Below are 24,582 nucleotides of genomic sequence, written 5' to 3'. Positions count from 1 at the left end.
AAAGGCTTTGGCATAGTCAATAGTGAGCACTAATTCAGTATCACTGGTGTCTATATGAAGAGGAGATTAGGACATAGACACAAAGGGGAAGACCATGCGAAGATACAGAGTACAATTACAAGTACAGAAGAGAGGCTGCAGAAGAGACCAACCCTGCTGACATCTTAATCTTGGACTCTGGTCAAGAACTGTGAGGAAATAAATTTTTGTTGTTTAAGTCATCCAGTCTGTGGTACTTTGTTATGGCAGTCCTAGAAAACTAATAAATTACTGAATATGTGATCCCACTTTCTTGGAATTCTTCTCTTTGTAATTTAACATATTTCATAGAATTTAAGATGCCAACAATTGTTAAGATACGTCAATATTTTGTGTATACTAAGAAAGGGAAAAAAAGCTCAGCTAGATAAACTATGCCATCAATTAAGGTACCACCTGATTTCAAGATGTTAAAATATTAAAGGGGGTGTTTCAGAATGGATGAAATATGGGAAATTTATCTTATTTTTATTCTTTAGAGAAATTGATAACATCATAACCTTCAATAAAATTGAAAAGAATTAAATCATACAATTAAATTGAAACATTACCAGTGCCTTACTTATAAATGAAAAGAAGTCTATTAAGTCAGATTAAGAAAAATGATTCAGTTGTGTATCACTTTCAAAATATTATGTATTTGAACTGTCACTTTTAATATTTTATATCCAGTGGTATAAAAATGACATGAGATAGCTTAAGTGTTGAATAATATCTATGGTAGCATGTTTTTGGCCATTATTCACTTCAGAGTGCTCATTAAACATATTTAAGAAAGAGAACTCTAAAACAACAATGCTAAATGAGATCAAATTGCCAACATCTGCTGGATCATGGAAAAAGCAAGAGAGTTCCAGAAAAACATCTATTTCTGCTTTATTGACTATGCCAAAGCCTTTGACTGTGTGGATCACAATAAACTGTGGAAAATTCTGAAAGAGATGGGAATACTAGACCACCTGACCTGCCTCTTGAGAAATCTGTATGCAGGCCAGGAAGCAACAGTTAGAACTGGACATGGAACAACAGACTGGTTCCAAATAGGAAAAGGAGTACATCAAGGCTGTATATTGTCACCCTGCTTATTTAACTTATATACAGAGTACATCATGAGAAACGCTGGACTGGAAGAAACACAAGCTGGAATCAAGATTTCCAGGAGAAATATCAATAACCTCAGATATGCAGATGACACTACCCTTATGGCAGAAAGTGAAGAGGAACTAAAAAGCCTCTTGATGAAAGTGAAAGAGGACAGTGAAAAAGTTGGCTTAAAGCTCAACATTCAGAAAACGAAGATCATGGCATCTGGTCCCATCATTTCATGGGAAATCGATGGGGAAACAGTGGAAACAGTGTCAGACTTTATTTTTGGGGGCTCCAAAATCACTGCAGATGGTGACTGCAGCCATGAAATTAAAAGATGCTTACTCCTTGGAAGAAAAGTTATGACCAATCTAGATAGCATATTCAAAAGCAGAGACGTTACTTTGCCCACTAAGGTCCATCTAGTCAAGGCTATGGTTTTTCCTGTGGTCATGTATGGATGTGAGAGTTGGACTGTGAAGAAGGCTGAGTGCCGAAGAATTGATGCTTTTGAACTGTGGTGTTGGAGAAGACTCTTGAGAGTCCCTTGGACTGCAAGGAGATCCAACCAGTCCATTCTAAAGGAGATCAGCTCTGGGATTTCTTTGGAAGGAATGATGCTGAAGCTGAAACTCCAGTACTTTGGCCACCTCATGCGAAGAGTTGACTCATTGGAAAAGACTCTGATGCTGGGAGGGATTGGGGGCAGGAGGAGAAGGGGACGACAGAGGATGAGATGGCTGGATGGCATCACTGACTCGATGGACGTGAGTCTGAGTGAACTCCAAGAGATGGTGATGGACAGGGAGGCCTGGTGTGCTGTGATTCATGGGGTCGCAGAGTCGGACACGACTGAGTGACTGAACTGAACTGAAATGTGATTTCAGGGAACTTAAATTTCTATGACTAACAGAATTTGCCACTCTTTGAAAATTCCCACTTATTTAACTAGATAGTTACATTTTAGATAAATTTGTCTCTTAATCCTTAAGAATCTAACTTGCTTCCCTACAGCCCCACCCTGCTCTTTCCCTAAAGACTTTTCTACCATTTTAGCAAATTTAATCCAGCAGATGAAATGTAGGTTCATTAACTCTGATATATCCTGGCATTACCTTATCTTATTACTGCCCACATTTCTGTACTTTCTACAGCTTTTGCCCTCTTTTCCCTTTAAACTGACCTTAAAATTTTCTGTCTCCTCCTGTTCTGTATCTTTAACCTAACTGACCTCTTTACAAACCTTCAAATATGATCATAATTTCACTAGGTACCATCCCTTACCTATTTTTCAAGGACAAGTTCCTGGAACATGCAGCCTCTAACCTCTATTGTTTTTCCTGCCTATCCAATAATTTTCCACACTTCCAAATCTGATACTCTGAAGGTTACCAGGGGTTTCCTTTTTGTTGAATCCAATTGTCTACATCCAATATTCTTTTCACAGGTCTCATTCTTTTCATCATTTGACTCTGGTCAATCACCCTTTTTTTCCTGACATCGAGAGTTTGTATGTCTTGGTTTTCTTTCAAAATTTCTTGAATGACTCCTCTGCTGGTTCTTCTTTTCCCAGCTTTATTAATGCTGGGAATGGGGTGTGGGAGGGAATTATTGAGAGGTAGTGGGGAGAGTTGTGTCTCTACATGTCTTTTTGGCTTTTCATTCTTTCTCTCTTATCATTATTTTTAAATAAGCATATACACTATGACTTGACCTATCACCTCTACTGGGATAATTCTAAACTATACATCTCCAGTTCTGATCTGTGGTCCAGTACCACTACTTGAAAAAGTTTCCATTTTTATGTCTCAGAGTGGTCACAACACTATCCTCTCCCTAGCTTTAGAAATTTGTTTGCCAATGTCTTAATGAAAGCATGAAAACATCCTGAACTATTTTTCTCTCCTTGTATATTTAGTCACTAAGTCCTAATATTTACGTCTTTTAAACAACCTTTTGGACTCCCCCTTTATTCACCCTTTCCACTGACACCATGACACCATTGTAGTCCCAGCCCTTATTTATGTCATTCATACTGAATAAAAAATGCATGTGCTTTGGTGAGCTAGAATGCAATCTTCTATAGCCCTAGAACATTGCATTTACATTATTTATATAAATAACTCAAGATAAGCCCATTTGTGAATACTCAAATATTTTTGTCAATGAATCTGTTCTAATATTGATGCTTATATCTGCTTTCAAATAGGATGATAATTAAGTCAGTTTTTAATTATAAAGACTTACACATTAACAGTGTTGCTACTCACCCTGAAGAAAAAGGAATTTTAAGTTTCTTAGTCTGTTAAGTTGTAGCTGAATCAAATTACAAATTCCATTGTAGCCCAAATGAAGAACTTCTAAACTGTTCATTATTGGAGGCAAATTTTCACTGCTCATTGTATCTCTGAAACACAAATGTCAGTTTGGCCCATAAACTTAATTTCAAATTAGCTGTTTGTATAAACATAAAAAGGCAGTTTACTATGCTGCTGCTAAGTCGCTTCAGTTGTGTCCAACTCTGTGTGACCCCATAGATGGCAGCCAACCAGGCTCCCGTCCCTGGGATTCTCCAGGCAAGAATACTGGAGTGGGTTGCCATTTCTTTCTCCAGTGCATGAAAGTGAAAAGTGGAAGTGAAGTTGCTCAGTTGTGTCCGACTCTTTGCAACCCCATGGACTGTAGCCTACCAGGCTCCTCCATCCATGGGATTTTCCAGGCAAGAGTAGTGGAGTGGGTTGCCATTGCCTTCTCCGAGTTTATTATGTACTTACTATAAACTGAAAAAAAAAGAATGAATTTACTAATAGAGCAAATTAAGCTATAACATTCTGCCTTTATAATTCATATAATAATCACTTTTTCTTCTTTAAAATCAGTTTTATATGATAAAAACAAAGAAATACAGAGTTACTCAGAATTAAAAGCAACAGCTGGTACAATCAGGCAAGAAAAAGAAAAAAATAGTGACAGACTTTATTTTCTTGGGCTCCAAAATCACTAGAGATGGTGACTGCAGCCATGAAATTAAAAGACACTTGCTCCTTGGAAGAAAAGCTATGACAAACCTTGACAGTGTATTAAAAAGTACAGACATTACTCTGTCAACAAAGGTCCATCTAGTCAAAGCTATGGTTTTTCCAGTACTCATGTACAGATGTAAGAGTTGGACCAGAAAGAAGGACAAGTGCTGAAGAATTGATGCTTTTTGAACTGTAGTGTTAGGAAAGACTCTTGAGAGTCCCTTGGAAAGCAAGGAGATCAACCTGTCAATCCTAAAGGAAATCACTCCTGAATATTCATTGGAAGGGCTGATGCTGAAGCTGAACCTCCAATACTTTGGCCACCTAATGTGAAGAGCCGACTCATTAGAAAAGACCCTGATGCTGGGAAGGATTGAAGGCAGGAGGAGAAGGGGATAACAGAGGATGAGATGGTTGGATGGCATCACTGACTCAATGGATATGAGTTTAAGCAAGCTCTGGTAGATGATGAAGGACAAGGAAGCCTGGTGTGCTGCAGTCTATGGGGCTGCAAAGAGTCTGACATGACTGAGCAACTGAACAGCAACAAATCTAGACTGGAAAGGAATTGGTAAAACTGTCTTTATTCTCAGATGACATGATCATGTATTTAGAAAATCTGAAGGAATACACCAAAAACAAAACAAAACTATCATTGCACCAATAAATTAATTCATGAAGATACAGGGTAAAAGATTAATATACAAAAATCAATTGAATATCTATACATCTGTAATAACTGAGAATGAAATTAAGACTTTGTTCACAATATTATGTAAAATGATAAAATACTTCAGAAAAAATTAACAAAAGGAATGCAAAATGTATACACAGAAGACTACAAAACATTGCTGAGATAAATTAAAGATATAAATGAATAGCGAAAAATCTCATGTTCACACAGGAGAAGACTATTACTTCTACTTCAGTTCAGTAGCTCAGTCCTGTCTGACTCTTTGTGACCCCATGAATCGCAGCACGTCAGGCCTCCCTGTCCATCACCAACTCCCAGAGTGCACCCAAACTCATGTCCATCGAGTCAGTGATGCCATCTAGCCATTTTGTCCTTGGTCGTCCCCTTCTCCTTCTGTCCCCAATCCCTCCCAGCATCAGAGTCTTTTCCAGTGAGTCAACTCTTCACATGAGGTGGCCAAAGTACTGGAGTTTCAGCTTTAGCATCATTCCTTCCAAAGAAATCCCAGAGCTGATCTCCTTTAGAATGGACTGGTTGGATCTCCTTGCAGTCCAAGGGACTCTCAAGAGTCTTCTCCAACACCACAGTTCAAAAGCATCAATTCTTTGGCGCTCAGCCTTCTTCACAGTCCAACTCTCACATCCATACATGACCACAGGAAAAACCATAGCCTTGACTAGACGGACCTTTGTTGGCAAAGTAATGTCTCTGCTTTTGAATATGCTATCTAGATTGGTCATAACTTTCCTTCCAAGGAGTAAGCGTTTTTTTAATTTCATGGCTGCAATCACCATCTGCAGTGATTCTGGAGCCCCCACAAATAAAGTCTGACACTGTTTTCACTGTTTCCCCATCTATTTCCCATGAAGTGATGGGACCAGATGCCATGTTCGTTTTCTGAATGTTGAGCTTTAAGCCAACTTTTCACTCTCCTCTTTCACTTTCATCAAGAGGCTTTTTAGTTCCTCTTCACTTTCTGCCATAAGGGTAGTGTCATCTGCATATCTGAGGTGATTGATATTTCTCCCGGCAATCTTGATTCCAGCAGTAGTTCTCCCAAAATTGATTAATAGAATCAATTCAATCTCTATCATAGTCTAGCAGGTTTTCTCCCTTTTCTTTCTCTCCAAAAAATAACCATCTCATCATAGCATTTATGAGGAAATGCAAACAACCCAGAATATCTAAAATGATCTTTGAAAAGAATAAGGTTGGAGGACTTACATTTCCTGATTTCAAAACTTATAAAGCTGCAATAATCAAACCAAAAAAAAAAAAAAAATCAAACCAGTCTGGAACTTGCAAAAGGACAGACTCACAGATCAATGGAATAGAATTAAGAGTCAGAAATAAACTCAAAATAAACTCAAAATGGATTTAGAGTCCTAAATGTAAGAGAAAAAAAATTTCTTGAAGAAATCATAAGAAAATCTTTGTAACCTTAGGTTAGGCAAAGAGTTCTTAGGTACAACAACATCCTAATCTGTAAGAGAAAAAGTTGATATATTGGACTTTATCAAAATTAAAATTCTTTTAAAAGATATCATTCAAGAAAACATAAAGACAAGCCACACGTTTAGAGAAAAATACTTGTAAATCATTTATTTGATAAAGGTGTTGTCCAGAATATTTGATGAATTTAATAATAAAAACCCAAGCAGCATAACTGAAAAATAAGCAATATATTTAAACAGGCAGTCACCAAATAAGATAAAATAATGGCTAATAAGCATATTAAAAGCTGCTCAACATTAGTCATAAGGGAAATGCAAATTAAAACCACAGTAAGATACTTCTTTAACTCCATTAGGATGGCTGTAATAATAAATGTAGACAAATGTTGGTGAGGATACAGGGAAATTAGAACCCTCAAAACTTTTTTTGGTAATGGAATTTGGTACAACCACTTTGGAAAAGAGTGTGGCAGTTTCTTAAGAAGTTGACTCAGGAATTTCACACTTAGATGTCTACATTTTTTATTACAGCCATTCTAATGGAGTTAAAGAAGTATCATATTGTGGTTTTTATTTGAATTTCCTCATCACTAATGTTGAATTGTACACAAAGGGTAAGTGTTATGGTATGTGAATTGTATCTCAAAAGAAAAAAACAAAAACAACAACAACAACCCACAGTTCTTAAACATACAAGGATTTTTCTTTTACTTCTTCCATTTTTTTACAATATGAGTATGAAATGGAAGCAGCAGGGAAAAACAATAACAAAGGAGTAATTTGGTATCTTTTTATTTACAAAGTTTATTTTTTGCTAGGCAGCTATTAAGTATTAAATAAGCTAAATGTATGTTACTACTGGCATTGGTATGACTAAGTGCTTTTAAAATTCCCACCAAAATTATTTATAGTTGTAAAAAAAGAATAATACCTGTTTATTTTTGAAGTTCCTTGCTGCCCATAGCCACTTGAAGGCACTTTCTGGTAGAGCAGTTGTCTACTGGTCAAGTGAGTCTGAGGTTTTAGTCGGGGTATGATTGATTCAATATGGTTATAGTTTAGGCATAACACCTACAGAAAGAATCCATGATTACTCACCTATTAAAATATGAATGGTGCTGTATATATATCTTTGGTTTGAGGTTATCATCATCATCCTAAAAACTATTAAGATGCTATGGATAAAACTTGGACTATACAACATACTTAATATATTAGTGTTAACAATGACAAATTTTTATGTCCCAAATTGTCTGCATTTGACTTTGAAAGTGTTTTTATTATCTGACATGCTGAGAAATGACACCATTTCTGACAAAGTAATGGAGACCCTAGAAAGCTGCTCAACTTTCTCAATCTGTACTCCTGACTTCTCCAAGCTTTATTTAGATGAAATAACTCTTTAGTTGGACAGATTGTTATTTGCCTAAGTTTAAGAGGCCTCAGGAAATGTCTCAAATCTATAAGACAGGAGGCAATGAGGCTGCTTTGAGAACCACAGTGCCCTCCAACTTCACACATGACAGAGGCAGCTTTCCATCCCATCTCCTATTAGAGAGGAAGATTCACTGCTTATAAGATACTCACATAAAATTGAGGTTATTTGAAATCACTTTGGGAAGTAATACTTTTTTTCTTGCTGAAAAAATGCTTTAGGAAAAATAATTTCTTTTCTTTAATGACATAAATAACATTTTCAGTTCAGTTCAGTCGCTCTGTTGTGTCAGACTCTTAGAGACGCCATGAATTGCAGCAGGCCAGGCCTCCCTGTCCATCACCAGCTCCCAGACTGCACTCAAACTCACATCCATTGAGTCGGTGATGCCATCCAACCATCTCATCCTCTGTCGTACCCTTCTCCTCCTGGCCCCAACCCCTCCTAGCATCAGAGTCTTTTCCAAACTCAACTCTTCGCATGAGGTGGCCAAAATATTGGAGTTTCAGCTTTAGCATCATTCCTTCCAAAGAACACCCAGGACCGATTTCCATTAGTAAGGACTGGTTGGATCTCCTTGCAGTCCAAGGGACCCTCAGGAGTCTTCTCCAACACCACAGTTCAAAAGCATCAGTTCTTCGGTGCTCAGCTTTCTTCAGAGTCCAACTCTCACATCCATACATGATCACTGGAAAAACCATAGCCTTGACTAGACAGACCTTTGTTGGCAAAGTAATGTCTCTGCTTTTGAATATGCTATCTAGGTTTGTCATAACTTTCCTTCCAAGGAGTAAGCGTCTTTTTAATTTCATGGCTGCAATCACCACCTGCAGTGATTTTGGAGCCCCCAAAAATGGTCTGACAATGTTTCCACTGTTTCCCCATCTATTTCCCATGAAGTGATGGGACCAGATGCCATGATCTTCGTTTTCTGAATATTGAGCTTTAAGCCAACTTTCTCACTCTCCTCTCACTTTCATCAAGAGGCTTTTTAGCTCCTCTTCACTTTCTGCCATAAGAATGGTGTTATCTGCCTATCTGAGGTTATTGATATTTCACCCAGCAATCTTGATTCCAGCTTGTGTTTCTTCCGGCCAGCATTTCTCATGATGTACTCTGCATATAAGTTAAATAAGCAGGATGACAATATACAGCCTTGACATACTCCTTTTCCCATTTGGAACCAGTCTGTTGTTCCAGGTCCAGTTCTAACTGTTGCTTCCTGACCTCCACATAGGTTTCTCAAGAGGCAGGTCGGGTGGTCTGGTATTCCCATCTCTTTCAGAATTTTCCACAGTTTATTGTGATCCACACAGTCAAAGGCTTTGGCATAGTCAATAAAGCAGAAATAGATATTTTTCTGGAACTCTCTTGCTTTTTAGATGATCCAGCAGGTGTTGGCAATTTAATCTCTCATTCCTCTGCCTTTTCTAAAACTGGCTTGAACATCTGGAAGTTCATGGTTCACATATTGCTGAAGCCTGGCTTGGAGAATTTTGAGCATTACTTTACTAGTGTGTGAGATGAGTGCAATTGTGTGGTAGTCTGAGCATTCTTTGGCATTGCCTTTCTTTGGGATTGGAATGAAAACTGACCTTTTCCAGTCCTGTGGCCACTGCTGAGTTTTCCAAATTTGCTAGCATATTGAGTGCAGCACTTTCACAGCATCATCTTTCAGGATTTGACATAGCTCAACTGGAATTCCATCACCTCCACTAGCTTTGTTCGTAGTGATGCTTTCTAAGGCCCACTTGACTTCACATTCCAGGATGTCTGGCTCTTGATGAGTGATTATACCATCGTGATTATCTTGGTTGTGAAGATCTTTTTTGTACAGTTCTTCTGTGTATTCTTGCCACCTCTTCTTGATATCTTCTGCTTCTGTTAGGTCCATACCATTTCTGTCCTTTATCGAGCCCATCTTTGCATGAAACTTTCCCTTGGTATCTCTTAATTTTCTTGAAGAGATCTCTAGTCTTTCCCATTCTGTTGTTTTCCTCTATTTCTTTGCATTGATTGCTGAGGAAGGCTTTCTTTATCTCTTCTTGCTATTCTTTGGAACTCTGCATTTGGATGCCTATATCTTTCCTTTTCTCCTTTGCTTTTCACTTCTCTTCTTTTCACAGCTATTTGTAAGGCCTCCCCAGACAGCCATTTTGCTTTTTTGCATTTCTTTTCCATGGGGATGGTCTTGATCCCTGTCTCCTGTACAATGTCAGGAACCTCATTCCATAGTTCATCAGGCACTCTATCTATCAGATCTAGCGCCTTAAATCTATTTCTCACTTCTGCTGTATAATCATAAATTTAATCATATTTAAATGTAATAAAATATACATTTTAGTCCAAAGTAAAGAAGATTACAACCTGCACTGAAAATTTTAAAAGAAAAAAAGAAAATTTGTGAGTGACTCACCTTCACATTAGGCAGATAGATTAATCCACTGAATGAGGTAAGATTATTGTTCTGTAGATTCACATTACACACATTTCTAAATTGGTCAACTGGAATCAAATCCACAGTTCTGAATTGAGACAGAGTAAATACAGTTATAACTTTAATGGGCATATTATATTGGTGAAATCTCTCACATGTAACACCAGAGCCATTTTGAAAAATTTATCTGACAAATTCTATGAAAAATAATTGCCATAATATAAAATGTATGGATCAAATGATCAGATAAATACATTCTTTGTGTAAGAAAAACGACATAGAATTTCATTGACTTGAGAAATATGTCTATTACCACATAAACAGCACTATCATAAAAGAAACATCCAATTTCTTTATAAATTCACATATGTGCTCATGAAAGCATAGTGAAGTTGATACGGTAATCCAAAAGATTTTCAGTTGTAAACTGTAGAGGATATATATGAAAGAGGTTATTTCTGAAATGCCAGGAAGAGGTTTGGGATGGGAAAGAAAAGGAGAAAGGTAAGGTCTTTGAAAACAGTTTCCTGTGTAATCTCCTGAAAACTTTTATGGCATTCCACCTTATAAGGATGGTTGGGTAATTTGTCAGAATGCTTGATTCCTAGTTGATAGCTTTAAAACTGTTTTATGTTCATTTGAGCTGTGAAGAGCATAAAGCTAAATCACCTTGCTCTGATCCCTTCTTTTTAAGACATACCAATTTATTTCATTTATTTCTTTTTTAAATTGAGGTATAGTTGATGTACAAATTTATATAAATTTCAGATGTACAATATAGTGATTCACAATTTTTAAAGATTATACTCCATTCACAGTTATTATAAAATATTGGCTATATTCCCTTTGCTGTATAATATATTCTTGTAGCTTATTTTATACAGACTATATGTAGCTTAGTCTCCTACCGTATCTTGTTCCCCCCTTCCCTTTCCCCAATAACCACAGGTTTATTCTCTGTATCTGCGAGTCTTTTTTGTTGTTGTTGTTTTATTCACTAGTGTTATTTTTTAGATCACGTACAAGTGATATCATACAGTATTTGTCTTTCTCTGTCTGACTTATTTCACTTAGCATGATACCCTCCACCTGTGTTGCTGCAAATGGCACAATTCTGTTATCTTTTGTGGCTGAGTACTATTCCATTGTACAAATATATACTACATCTTATGTATAATCTATTTACGGCCTTTTAGGCTGCTTGCATATCTTGGCAATTGTAAATAATGCTGCTATGAACATAGGGGCACATGTATTTTTTTAATTAGTATTTTTCATTTTTTTTTCCCAGATGAATGCCTGGGAATAGAATTGCTGGGTCATATGTTAGTTCTGTAAAAATGTCAACTCAGATCTTCTGCCCATGTTTAATCAGGGTTTTTTTTTTTTACATAGAATTGTATGAACTGTTTATATATTCTGGATATTAACTCCTTGTTGGTCATATAATTTACAAATAATTTTATGCATTCAGTAGGTTGTCTTTTCATTTTGTTGATGGTTTCCTTTGCTGCACCAAACCCTAACCACATCTTTAAATCCTCAACTCTTAAGTTATAATTATAACATACTTTATCCATTAGTAAGTTGCTTATTCTTTCAACATGTTTTCATTAGTTATTTTCTAAGTGCAGACAATGTATTTAGAAAGTCTACAAATATGAAAGACACTGTCCATGCACTGTCCATGCACTCAAGAAATGGGATACAGAAAAACTATAATAAAAAAAGGAAAACTGCCATAATACGATTAGGCATAACTGCATTTTAGGGAAAGAAAAACCTATTTGGGGAAGTCAGAAATGACTTCACTGGGGAGAAAGATCTTAAAATGAGACTTGGAGAATTTGGGGCATCTGTCAGACAAGAAAGAGTTCCTGGCAGTGAAACAGCTACAAGCAAAGGCAGAAACATGAAACAGCATTTTGTGACTGAGATTAAGGAACAGAATATTTTAGAATTTCTGGAGTATAAAGAGTTATGGTGCAGTAAAGGTAATGATTACAAGAGATAAAAATGGACTAGTAATGAAAGGGCCTCCCATGTCATATAAAGAGATTTAAAATTTTATTCTCTCTACAGTGGAAAGCCACTGAAAGATGTTGAGAAGGCAAGTGATCTAATAAAACTTACATTGTAGTAGGCAGTATGGATAATAGATGGACTTGCAGGTAAGGTTATATGAGACAAAAAGCAATCGTTTCTAAAATAGGTAATTCTCCAGTCTAGGACAATGGCAATGACTATGAAAAGAAGGTAGAGGGAACTATGTATGACACATGCTTAAGACACAGACTCTGGAGAATGTAGTGATTAATTAAAAATGGAGGACAAAGGAGAGAGACGTGGACCCTGGATTTTTGGCTTGGGCAACAACAGGAGAATGTCGTTTCCTAGATGCTATCTAGGGAGCAAATATTCAAATGAGGAGCCCAGGTAAGGCTAAATTAGGGGTTGATCATAAAACTACAGCTAAAGATATCTGCCTATGAAGAGTACAGAATAGAAAAAAGAAGAGAGAAGGATTTATTAACCATTATCATTATCTAACAATGATAACATTCATGAGAACAGCATCAGAGGAATGCTAACAGTGAAAGCCAGATAATGCTGGATTAGAGTGATACAATGTGAGGAGCAAAGATAGTATGTTCCCATTTAAAAAACTTGGTTATAAAATAGAAATATAAAGTCTTAGAAAGAGCTCAATGACATTTTTAATCATAATGTGTGATAATAAAATTTACTAATGCACTTCAAAGACGGTAAAGTTAATATGAGATTGTGAAGTAGGGTAGTTGATTTTCTGAATTACTGGCTATATTTGGATAAGATGTATAAATTATAAACCTTACAAAAATAATAATGACTACACATTTAATTATAATACCAAATTGCTATTGTTTAGTCATGTCTAAAACTTGCAACCTCATTGTCCTTGTGACTGCCAGGCTCCTCTGTGCATGGGACTTCCCAGGCAAGAATACTGGAGTGGGTTGCCATTTCCTACTCCAGGGGATATCCCCGACTCATGGATTGAACCTACATCTCCTGCTTGGCTAATGGATTCTTTACGACTGAGCTGCCAGGGAAGCCCTCACATATCAAATAGCATATAATAAAATGATTGTACCTGATGGATGATGAAGTCCAATTTAGTTCTTGCATTTGGGTGAAGTTTGGGTGTCCTTGTCGTTCAGCAATCATGTCAGAAGTAAGTCTGCCACCAAACAAATCTTTTGCACACTCAGTCTCTGGTGGTTCCTGTATATGAGGATATTTAGAAAGTGATGTCCTCTCTTATGGATGATTGTGCTGTGCTTAGTCACTCAGTTGTGTCCAACTCTTTGTGACCCCCCAGGACTGCAGCCCGTCAGGCTCCTCTGCCCATGCAGTGCTCCAGGCAAGGATGCTGGAGAGGGTTGCCATGCTGTCCTCCAGGTGTACAGAGCACGCACTGGCTTTCTAACTGGAGCCCTGTCTCACTCAGCGAAACTAAGCCACACCCGTGGGGCAACCCAAGACAGGTGGACATGTTGGAATGGTCTGACAGAATGTGGTCCACTGGAGAAGGGAATGGCAAACCACTTCAGTATTCTTGCCTTGAGAACCCCGTGAACAGTATGAAAAGGCAAAATGATAGGATACTGAAAGAGGAACTCCCCAGGTCAGTAGGTGCCCAATATGCTACTGGAGATCAGTGGAGAAATAACTCCAGAAAGAATAAAGGGATGGAGCCAAAGCAAAAACAGTACCCAGTTGTGGATGTGACTGGTGATAGAAGCAAAGTCTGATGCTGTAAAGAGCAATATTGCATAGGAACCTGGAATGTCAGGTCCATGAATCAAGGCAAATTGGAAGTGGTCAAACAGGAGATGGTAAGAGTGAACGTAGACATTCTAGGAATCAGCGAACCAAAATGGACTGGAATGGGTGAATTTAACTCAGATGACCATTATATCTACTACTGCATTTAACTCAGATGACCATTATATCTACTACTGTGGGCAGGAATCCCTTAGAAGAAATGGAGTAGCATCATGGTCAACAAAAGAGTCCAAAAGGCAGTACTTGGATGAAATCTCAAGAACGACAGAATGATCTCTGTTCGTTTCCAAAGCAAACCATTCAATATCACAGTAATCCAAGTCTATGCCCCAACCAGTAATGCTGAAGAAGCTGAAGTTGAACGGTTCTATGAAGACCTACAAGACCTTTTAGAATTAACACCCAAAAGAGATGTCCTTTTCATTATAGGAGACTGGAATGCAAAAGTAGGAAGTCAAGAAACACCTGAAGTAACAGGCAACTTGGCCCTGGAGTACAGAATGAAGCAGGGCAAAGGCTAATAGAGTTTTGCCAAGAAAATGCCCTGGTCATAGCAAACACTCTTCCAACAACACAAAAGAAGATTCTACACATGGACATCACCAGATGGTCAACACCGAAATCAAACTGATTATATTCTTTGCAGCCAAAGATGGAGAAGCTCTATAGAGTCAACAAAAACAAGACCGGGACCTGACTGTGGCTCAGGTCATGAACTCCTTATTGCCAAATTCAGATTTAAATTGAAGAAAGTGGGGAAAACCACTAAACCATTCAGGTATGACCTAATTCAAATCCCTTATGATTGTACAGTGGAAGTGAGAAATAGAAATAGATTTAAGGGCCTAGATCTGATAGATAGAGTGCCTGATGAACTATGGACAGAGGTTCGTGACATTGTACAGGAGATCAGGACCATCCCCATAGAAAAGAGATACAAAAAAGCAAAATGGCTGTCTGAGGAGGCCTTACAAGTAGCTGTGAAGAGAAGCAAAAAGCAAAGGAGAAAGGAAAGATATAAGCATTTGAATGCAGAGTTCCAAAGAATAGCCAGAAGAGATAAGAAAACCTTCTTTAGCGATCAATGCAAAGAAATAGAGGAAAACAACAGAATAGGAAAGACCAGAGATCTCTTCAAGAAAATTAGAGATACCAAGGGAAAGTTTCATGCAAAGATGGGCTCGATAAAGGACAGAAATGGTATGGACCTAACAGAAGCAGAAGATATTAAGAAGAGGTGGCAAGAATACACAGAAGAACTGTACAAAAAAGATCTTCACGACCCGAATAATCACGATGGTATGATCACTCACCTAGAGCTGGACATCCTGGAATGTGAAGTCAAGTGGGCCTTAGAAAGCATCACTATGAACAAAGCTAGTGGAGGTGATGGAATTCCAGTTGAGCTATGTCAAATCCTGAAAGATGATGCTGTGAAAGTGCTGCACTCAATATGCCAGCAAATTTGGAAAACTCAGCAGTGGCCACAGGACTAGAAAATGTAAGTGTTCATTCCAATCCCAAAGAAAGGCAATGCAAAGAATGCTCAGACTACCACACAATTGCACTCATCTCATACACTAGTAAAGTAATGCTCAAAATTCTCCAAGCCAGGCTTCAGCAATACGTGAACCATGAACTTACAGATGTTCAAGCTGGTTTTTGAAAAGGAAGAGGAACCAGAGATCAAATTACCAACATCCACTGGATCATCAAAAAAGCAAGAGAGTTCCAGAAAAACATCTATTTCTGCTTTATTGACTATGCCAAAGCCTTTGACTGTGTGGATCACAATAAACTGTGGAAAATTCTGAAAGAGATGGGAATACCAGACCAGCTGACCTGCCTCTTGAGAAACCTATGTGGAGGTCAGGAAGCAACAGTTAGAACTGGACCTGGAACAACAGACTGGTTCCAAATGGGAAAAGGAGTATGTCAAGGCTATATATTGTCATCCTGCTTATTTAACTTATATGCAGAGTACATCATGAGAAAGGCTGGGCTGAAAGAAGCACAAGCTGGAATCATGACTGCCGGGAGAAATATCAATAACCTCAGATATGCAGATGACACCGCTCTTATGGCAGAAAGTGAAGAGGAGCTAAAAGGCCTCTTGATGAAAGTGAAAGAGGAGAGTGAAATGTTGGCTTAAAGCTCAACATTCATAAAACTAAGATCATGGCATCTGGTCCCATCACTTCATGGGAAATAGATGGGGAAACAGGGGAAACGGTGTCAGACTTTATTTTGGGGGGCTCCAAATTCACTGCAGATGGTGATTGCAGCCATGAAATTAAAAGACACTTACTCCTTGGAAGGAAAGTTTTGACCAACCTAGAGAGCATATTGAAAAGCAGAGACATTACTTTGCCAACAAAGGTCCGTCTAGTCAAGGCTATGGTTTTTCCTGTGGTCATGTATGGATGTGAGAGTTGGGCTGTGAAGAAAGGTGAGCGCCAAAGTATTGATGCTTTTGAACTGTGGTGTTGGAGAAGCCTCTTGAGAGTCCCTTGGACTGCAAGGAGATCCAACCAGTCCTTTCGAAAGGAGATTAGTCCTGAGTGTTCACTGGAAGGACTGATGCTGAAGCTGAAACTCCAATACTTTGGCCACCTCATGCAAAGAGTTGACTCATTGGAAAAGACTCTGATGCTGGGAGGGGTTGGGAGCAGGAGGAGAAGGGGACGACAGAGGATGAGATGGCTGGATGGCATCACCGACTTGATGGACATGAGTTTTAGTGAGCTCCGGGAGATGGTGATGGACAGGGAGGCCTGGCGTGCTGTGATTCATGGGGTTGCAGAGTCAGACAAGACTGAGCGACTGAACTGAACTGAACTGAAATGTCTTTAATTCTTTGCTTCCAGGTCAAAATGGAGTGGACTCATTTTTCCCTATTTCATACTAAGTACAGCCAAACCCTCTGGATATTACATATACAATACACATAGGAGACTGAAAGGTTCAGAGAAGAAGGCAGACCAGCTAGGAACCTTGGGACCTGAGGAATAACACTGTGGTGAGTTCTCTGGTGTTTACTCTGATAAGAATAAGAAACCTTCATCTACTGTTCCTGCTTGGCCATATGGTCAGGCAGGGGAACAATGAAAACCTGACCTGTTAAAATGATGTCCATATGGGGCACAGCCCTATGGAAATTGATGGGTATATATAAAGTAGGGCACATTGATGCCCATCTGAACTTGCTGTCGATTTTGGAAGGTGATTGAAATTGACAAGCAGATAGGCCCATATGTTCACTTAAGGTGGCCACCTGGGTCTATAAAATAGGTGGACATTGGGGGTCTACAGCAGTGCAGAGATAGGATGAATCTAGACATATTCCTCTTGCACCCTCTTAGGTTCAAAATGCCAATAAGCACTGTTCCATCTGCCAGCAAAAGAGAGAGACTGCAGATGGCTGTGTGGCAGATTTCCCTGTGGGAAGGCCCTGAACACAGCTGGCAAGTCAGACTGAGGCTGGTAGCCCTAGGGAGCTACAAATATGTCCTGACAGGAATAGATACTGACCCTGGACTGGGATTTGCTTACCCAGTGTAAATGCAAATGTATACAGTGCTATAAAAGAGCTGGAACTGAAGATATGACACCAATTTAGACAGTTGATGGTTATTTCTTCAGACCAAGGAACACGCTTTACAGCCCATACTGTGCAACAATGGGCAGGAAACTATCCTTTTCAGAGTAATAGTTTGATAGAGCATTGGAGTAGGCATTGGTTGTCCAAAACAGGGGGGGATAGAATCATGACAGTCTGTGACCTGGCTTACACGTCTCTCTGAGTGTGCTCACACTCAGTGAACATGAATGGAGCTAAAAGAGCGTCCCTGATGGATAGACGTCTGTTTTTCTGGTGGATCTGGGGGACAGGGGAAGGATGCTGATATGACCATGCACTTCTTACTAAGGCAGGATGATGCTGGTAAAATCATTATACTTTTTCTTTCCTTCTTCCTCACATCACCTCAACCTTTTTTTTCCTACCTGATGCACTGGTTACAGAACCACACCTGCAATTGTAAGTGCTAGAAACAGGGATCATTTTTAAGCAAGGAACTATGCTTTTAAACATTTTGTCAGAATTCCTAAAGGCCTGATAGGGGTAAATTTTACCTTCACTCCATCTGGCAAAATTGGAATTAACAATGAATGTATCTGTATGTCCTGGTAGCAAAAACAGCCCACTAGTTTTGCACCTATTACCACCTCGCCCTATTTTAAGCGAGGTGGGCTGAGAGGAGGTATGTGGTAGACTAGTATCACTGTCTGCAATCTAGACCAGCACAGTGGCCAAACCTAATGTCCCTTCCAGAGGTGGAAAAATATGGGTATAAATGGAAAGGATGGGGAAGGGAAGCTGTGGGTAAAGCAATTAATGAATACATAATGTAATGAGGGAAATCCAGTATTATTTATATTACCTCAAAAGAGGCTAGAGCAAGAGCTGATATTGTTTCAGTTCAATTATAACAGATGCTTGAAAGGGTGAAGCTATGTTTTCTGAGACTACTCCTGTTTTAGGAAACTGACAAAAGTCTCCAATGGAAAGCTGTAAATCTGAGTAGCCTCACACTGGGAGGCATTTCCATGATTATGGACTGTATAATAACTGAATGGGATTATAGCAATATTCCAAAATCTTTTGAATTTATGATCATTTTGCTGTAAAAAGACAAGGGCATGAGTTATGATATTGTGATTTATAACAAGAAACATACATTTGGTCTTTGTCTACTGTTCCTGGCACATAGCTCCTAAAACCCTTGTAATTTCCTGTATTAGAGCCATGTTGTTGTTCAGCCACTCAGTCATGTCTGGCTCTTTGCAACCCCGTGGACTGCAGCATGCCAGGCTTCCCTGTCCTTCATCATCTTCTGGAGCTTGCTCTAACTCATGTCCATTGACTTAGTGATGCCATCCAACCATCTCATCCTCTCATTTCCTTCTTCTCCTGCCTTCAATCTTTCCCAGCATCAGGGTCTTTTCCAATGAGTCAGTTCTTTGCATCATGTGGCCAAAGCATTGAAGCTTTAGCTTCAGCATCAATCTTTCCATGAATATTCAGGATTGATTTCCTAAAGGATTGACTGGTTTGATCTCCCTTGCTGTCCAAGGGACTCTCAGGAGTCTTCTACAATACCATAGTTCAAAAGCATCAATTCTTTGGTTCTCAACCTTCTTTATGTTCCAACTCTCACATCTGGGAATCTTTTATTATAATATTGTGGTTTTTGTATTCGATTCCTGAAATAGCTCCAGAACCACCAGGTGAAAGGAGCGTGCTGCCATTCCTAACAAGCCTTTCAACCACACCTGAGTTTATTTTAACAAGATGGCTTTTGGAAAGTCCCTGAGAATGGGGACTGGTTGCCAGGAAAATCAACCATGATTAGAAAGTTGGAACTTCCAGTAACATTACCTTACATCCTGGTATGATTATATATCCATGAGCCCTGGAGACAGAGTGAGACTTAGCTGTCCATGCTTTGCCATTAAAAAGTCATGTCACTTGGAATAAGGCATTTAAATTCTCTGGAGTTCTTTGTGTTCATTCACAAAATAAAGCCTTTGGACTATGTTATTTCTAAAGCCAATGTCTATTTACCTTTCAAACACTCTAGAATCATGTTGCTTTCTACCTCCTGCTACATCTACTTTTGGTGGCTTCTTTTCCTTTTTACATTTACTAAATGAAGTTATTAAAAGGCTCACTTAGATTTACTTTCTCTACTCTCTTTCCTTAGTCAATGGTATATGCTTTTGGTTTTAACTAGGCAACTTTCTTTAAATTCCAAATTCCAAATCTAAACAAATGTAAATTAAATGTCCATATCTGAAGTTAGTCCTGTGTTTTCAATCGCCTGTTTGCCATCTCCAATCAGATGATCCACTATCGTATAAAACTTAGTGAGTCCAACACTAATCATCTTATTCCTGAAACTACTTTTCTTCCTATAGTATTTCTGTTATGATATCTCTTACTGGCATGGACTCAAGCCTTGTAGACCTCTTTTATTCTTTCCTTTCCTCATCTTTCAAATGTAATTGGTTGCCAAGTTCTGTCAATTCTTCCTAGTATTTCTACCTTTCAACTCTCCATTTATAATACTATTTCCCCTTGGTTCATTTCAGTTTCTCAGTACTTCATATCTAGATTAAGCTAATAGTCTCCTATTGTTTTTTTTTGTCTATTGCTCTAAACACTGCTGTTAAATTTCCTAATATATAATTTTGAATTATGTTATTCTCCTACTCAAAAACTTCAATGCCTTCCCATTACCTCTCAATTAAAGTCTAGATTATTCAGACTAATCTTCATGTCCCATTATCAATTCATATATTCTCCCTCATCCTACAAAAATTTTGTGGACCTTCCAGGAGGAACACATAATCAAATAGTAAAATGTAAACAATAGCGGAGATTGAGAATGATGTAAGTTAGAAGAGATCAAGTGTTGGGATAGGGAGAGAGACCACAAGTCCTACAGGGTTTCTGTTACTGAACCACAAATTTGGCTCTGAGCTTTAAGGTAGTCAAAGTGAAAAGGAAAATAGTTAAATAATACTCATTGTCAGTGAGGAGAGCATAACTTTCTTCAGGGGGAAATGTTTTTCCTACTCTCACTTCCAAAAGCACTTTCCAAGGTGGCCTTCAGCTGAGGGCACAGAGAGATGGGAAGGATAATATTCTCAACAACACCCTGGCGCACATGCAGTACTAGTTTCATAGGCCTGTTTTAAAAACAACCCTCAGTGAAAACCAACACCTAAACAAAACCCAGTATGCAACATTCTAGAGAACTGTTCATGTTTGGGGGAGAATATTTTTGATTCTTCATTCTGAGGAGGGTCCTGAAAAAAGCAAGGTTAGAATTAGTAATCTTATCAGAGTACCTCAAAGTCCCAAATAATCATAAACTATCTCTCAATTTTCTAGAAACTTGAAGAGTCTTATTGTCTGACAGGTGCTAGGCAATGTTACACGGGGAACTTTCTATTCTCCACACATTTGTTGTGCGTGTATCCTATTACACGGAAATCAGAAGGCTTGAATGAACCTGCTTGTTACAGAATTCAAGTTTCCAAATATTGCTTTCATAGTCAATCCTATGTTCTGTGTTATTTTTTAACACAGTACAAAAAGTTATTTTTACTAGTACAGCTTCCTAGTAATGTTGACATACCATTTGTTGGTTCAAATATGTTTTTCTTAAATCTTAACTGTATTTTTCCAGGTAACAGGAAGCAGTTTTTAGGCCCAAGAAGATGGTAGGGCTCCTGGGCAGTTTTTCTATCCTGTCTCATAAAATTGTGCTCTTTATTTGTTAGGCATTGGATTCAGTGGGTATAAATGTAAGCACCCTTCTGTGCCACCTCATTTAGACAATTAAAAACTGGTCAAAGGAGAAAAAATTAAAACCCACATCTAAAATGTGCTTTGGGGGATCCAGATTTTAATAAGCATAGTAAGTTTACATACTAGTGATAAAGCAACATTCAAAATGACTATGATCTATGGATATATATTAATATGCAGTTTGGACCAAATGCTATGCATCAACAAAAAACTTACAATTGAGATTCCATCCAAAGCTTTCAGTTCTGGAAGATGAAATATTACAAACAACCGGTAGTTTTCTTGATTCCACACAATAATGTTTCCATACATGTCTAGAATAACCAGGTTGCATAAACCCTGCATAATAAAAATACATACATTTAATGTGATATACATACATATTCACTCTAACCAGTTTTTTCCCCTTAAGAGTTTAATCATCCATGAATTTTAATATTTGAATTACTCTATCATTCCATAGTGATTTCAGATCTTTGGAGTGTATTATTTATAGTACACTTTCATACTATTAAAGTATAAGTTTGTGCAGTATTTCAGTGGTCTATACTGTATGATAAGAATCACTTTTTGGATACTGGTGCTAAATGTTATTACCCATGATAAAGACTTGTAAAGAACTTAGCAAAGTTTAAAACATGCTATGTTTATGGAATAACAGTCTATTAAATAGTATGTGGCTATTATGTAGTATATGACTTCCCTGGTGGCTCAGATGGTAAAGTGTCTTGCTTACAATGAGGGAGACCTGGGTTCGATCCCTAGGTCAGGAAGATCCTCTGAAGAAGGAAATGACAACCCACTCCAGTACTCTTGCCTGGAAAAATCCCATGGATGGAGGAGCCTGGTAGGCTACAGTCCACGGGGTCACAAAGAGTCGGATACGACTGAGCAACTTCACTTACTTACTTACTACATAGTACACAAATATGGGCTTCCCAGGTGGCTCAGTGGTAAAAGAATCCACCTGCCAATACAGGAGGCACAGGAGATGCCAGTTCGATCCCTGGGCGGGAAAGATCCCCGGAGGAGGAAATGACAACCCACTCTGGTATTCTTGCTTGGAAAATCCCATGGACAGAGGAGTCTGGTGTGCTACAGTCCATGGGGTCTCAAAGAACTGGACATGACTGAGCACATATGTAAGCACATATACAAATATAATAGTGAAATGAAGCCATGAAAAAAACAGTCTTCTGATGAGGGTTAAAACTGAAGTGCTTCTGCCTGGTAAGGGAGTAGCAGACTTCAATGTGCTTCCTTATTAGATAAGATATTTTGATGCGCCTTTGTTGTGAAGGAAGGGCTCTGACATGAGGGGGTAAAACTACTTACTCTGTGTCGATAATGTAAAATGTTTATTATGTATCTATTGTTTATTAGGTTGACTCTACAGCTCTAGAAGTAGTTGTATTGGGGGAATATGATGAGGATAAGTTTGCAAGCAAGAAAAGATAGGAAATGGATGTAAGTTTTTGGTAGGAGATAAAGCCCTAGCAATGTAGGAGAGAGGCCATTGGGAGTCTCAGTGGTAGGAAATGACCTTTGAACTTTAGAAACTATGAAGTCCCACATTACATTTGAAGTAAATCTCTATTCTTTGTTGCAGTAAACTTCCATTTTATTAAAACCTCCAGTAAAACCTGTCATACAGTAGCCTCAATATAAGAGGTTTACTGGGGAGAATTAAAGAAAGCAAAGCTGGGCAAAGCTGACCAGAGACGGTAGAAGCCATGAGAAAGAACCAGAAAGTAGTGAAAGACAATCAAGAACTGCTCTGAGAAGAGGAATTGTTAATGAATCTTATCCCCCAATCAGGTTAGGTGATCCTTGGAAATACTTAGGGAAGGCACAGTTAGAAGGAATGGAAATTGGGTTATTTTATTTGAGGACTAAAATATATTTCTGTGAAGCTATCAACTTGGGGACACTATCAACTATGGTTACACACTCACATGTTTGTATGTGTACACAAATCGAATGCAGATACATTTTAACAAACCTGTTTTTCCTGATTTTTATTTTCTTCTTTACATTTTTCTGTATTTTCCAAATTCTATATAGTGAGCATGTATTACTTTCATAGTATAAATAAATAAAACTTTTAGAAAAATAAAAGCATTAGTGCCCCCAGATAGTCACCTTTAAATTGTAGATCTCCTGATTGAGAGCAATATAGTTATTGCTTACGTATAATTCAATTAGTGTAAAAGCTTTTTGTAAACCACTCAGTGAAGTGATTCTGTTGTTCTCAAGAGAAAGGGAATGCAGATGAAGCATGTTATCAAAAGTATGCTTTTCCAAACCAGTGAGGAGATTATTATTTATGCTGAGGCGGGTTAATTTAGTCAGCTTGGAAATGCCTAGAAAAATAAGCAAATTCAAAAAAAGATTCAGATAGCACAGAAAGGTTAATTTAAAAAATAAGCTGCTGGTTGTTTTGCTGTTTCTCTTTTTCTAGGTTCAAGTTACTTGACAGATTTTATAGTATTGATCATCACTGTTTTTCCTTTTGTTAAAGAAGAATATAATGTGCATTATGTCCCAACTAATATATTAAATTCTAATTTTGGATTTCTAAGTAGACTCATTTTTCTTAGATGTTAAGGGAAAGCACTGTATAGGAATATTGAATTAAGCTTTCAAATAACCTTTTAATGATGTAATTAATTAAGGTTTTCATCATCACAATATATAAAGCTCTACACAAAGCTTCAAGTATTCACCAATCCGTACTATAAAACATTTAGGATAAGGAACTAGAATACAATGCTCTGGAAAGTATTCCTTACTGTGGCATCATTTGTAATTAAAAAAAAAAAAGAACTCTAATTCTACCTTTCTATGTTTAGAAGTACTTTAAGACAGAAATGTTGCCTCTCATTACAATCTAATCCCTATGTATTAATACAGTATGTACTGTAGATACTTTGTGACTGTGGATAGGATGATGCAGTTGAAAGACAAGAACTCTGGAGTCAGAGTTGATTTCAAATGTAACACTACTAGATTTAGGACCATAGGTAAATTATGTAGAATTATGTAAATTCTGAGCCTAATTTTCCTCATCCATGAAATGAATATACCTAAATCTACTTCTAAGGGCAATGGAAGTAAATAGAGTGATATTTGAAAAGTATCAGTTATAGCTATTGGCATATAAATAATGAATATTCAATAAATTTTATTCATGTTCCTCTCTCACATC

General features: G+C 37.9%; 1 protein-coding gene across 1 annotated transcript in view; it reads right to left on the bottom strand.

The window, feature by feature from the left end:
- LRRC9 (leucine rich repeat containing 9) overlaps window positions 1–24,582 on the bottom strand; it is a 128,602-nt gene that overhangs the window by 19,961 nt on the left and 84,059 nt on the right. The window contains exons 22-27 of the mRNA XM_069596741.1: window positions 23,517–23,737; window positions 21,591–21,713; window positions 13,302–13,432; window positions 10,148–10,256; window positions 7,228–7,367; window positions 3,396–3,532 (exon numbers count right to left, since the gene is read on the bottom strand). Of these exons, the coding sequence (XP_069452842.1) occupies window positions 3,396–3,532; window positions 7,228–7,367; window positions 10,148–10,256; window positions 13,302–13,432; window positions 21,591–21,713; window positions 23,517–23,737 (861 nt within the window). The remainder of the gene's footprint in view (window positions 1–3,395; window positions 3,533–7,227; window positions 7,368–10,147; window positions 10,257–13,301; window positions 13,433–21,590; window positions 21,714–23,516; window positions 23,738–24,582) is intronic.

The sequence above is a fragment of the Ovis canadensis genome, chromosome 7 (assembly GCF_042477335.2).
Source record: "Ovis canadensis isolate MfBH-ARS-UI-01 breed Bighorn chromosome 7, ARS-UI_OviCan_v2, whole genome shotgun sequence".
In the NCBI taxonomy this organism is placed as follows: Eukaryota; Metazoa; Chordata; class Mammalia; order Artiodactyla; family Bovidae; genus Ovis; species Ovis canadensis.
The sequence above is the reverse complement of the archived record's forward strand: the minus strand, read 5'-3'. Positions and strand labels throughout refer to the sequence as shown.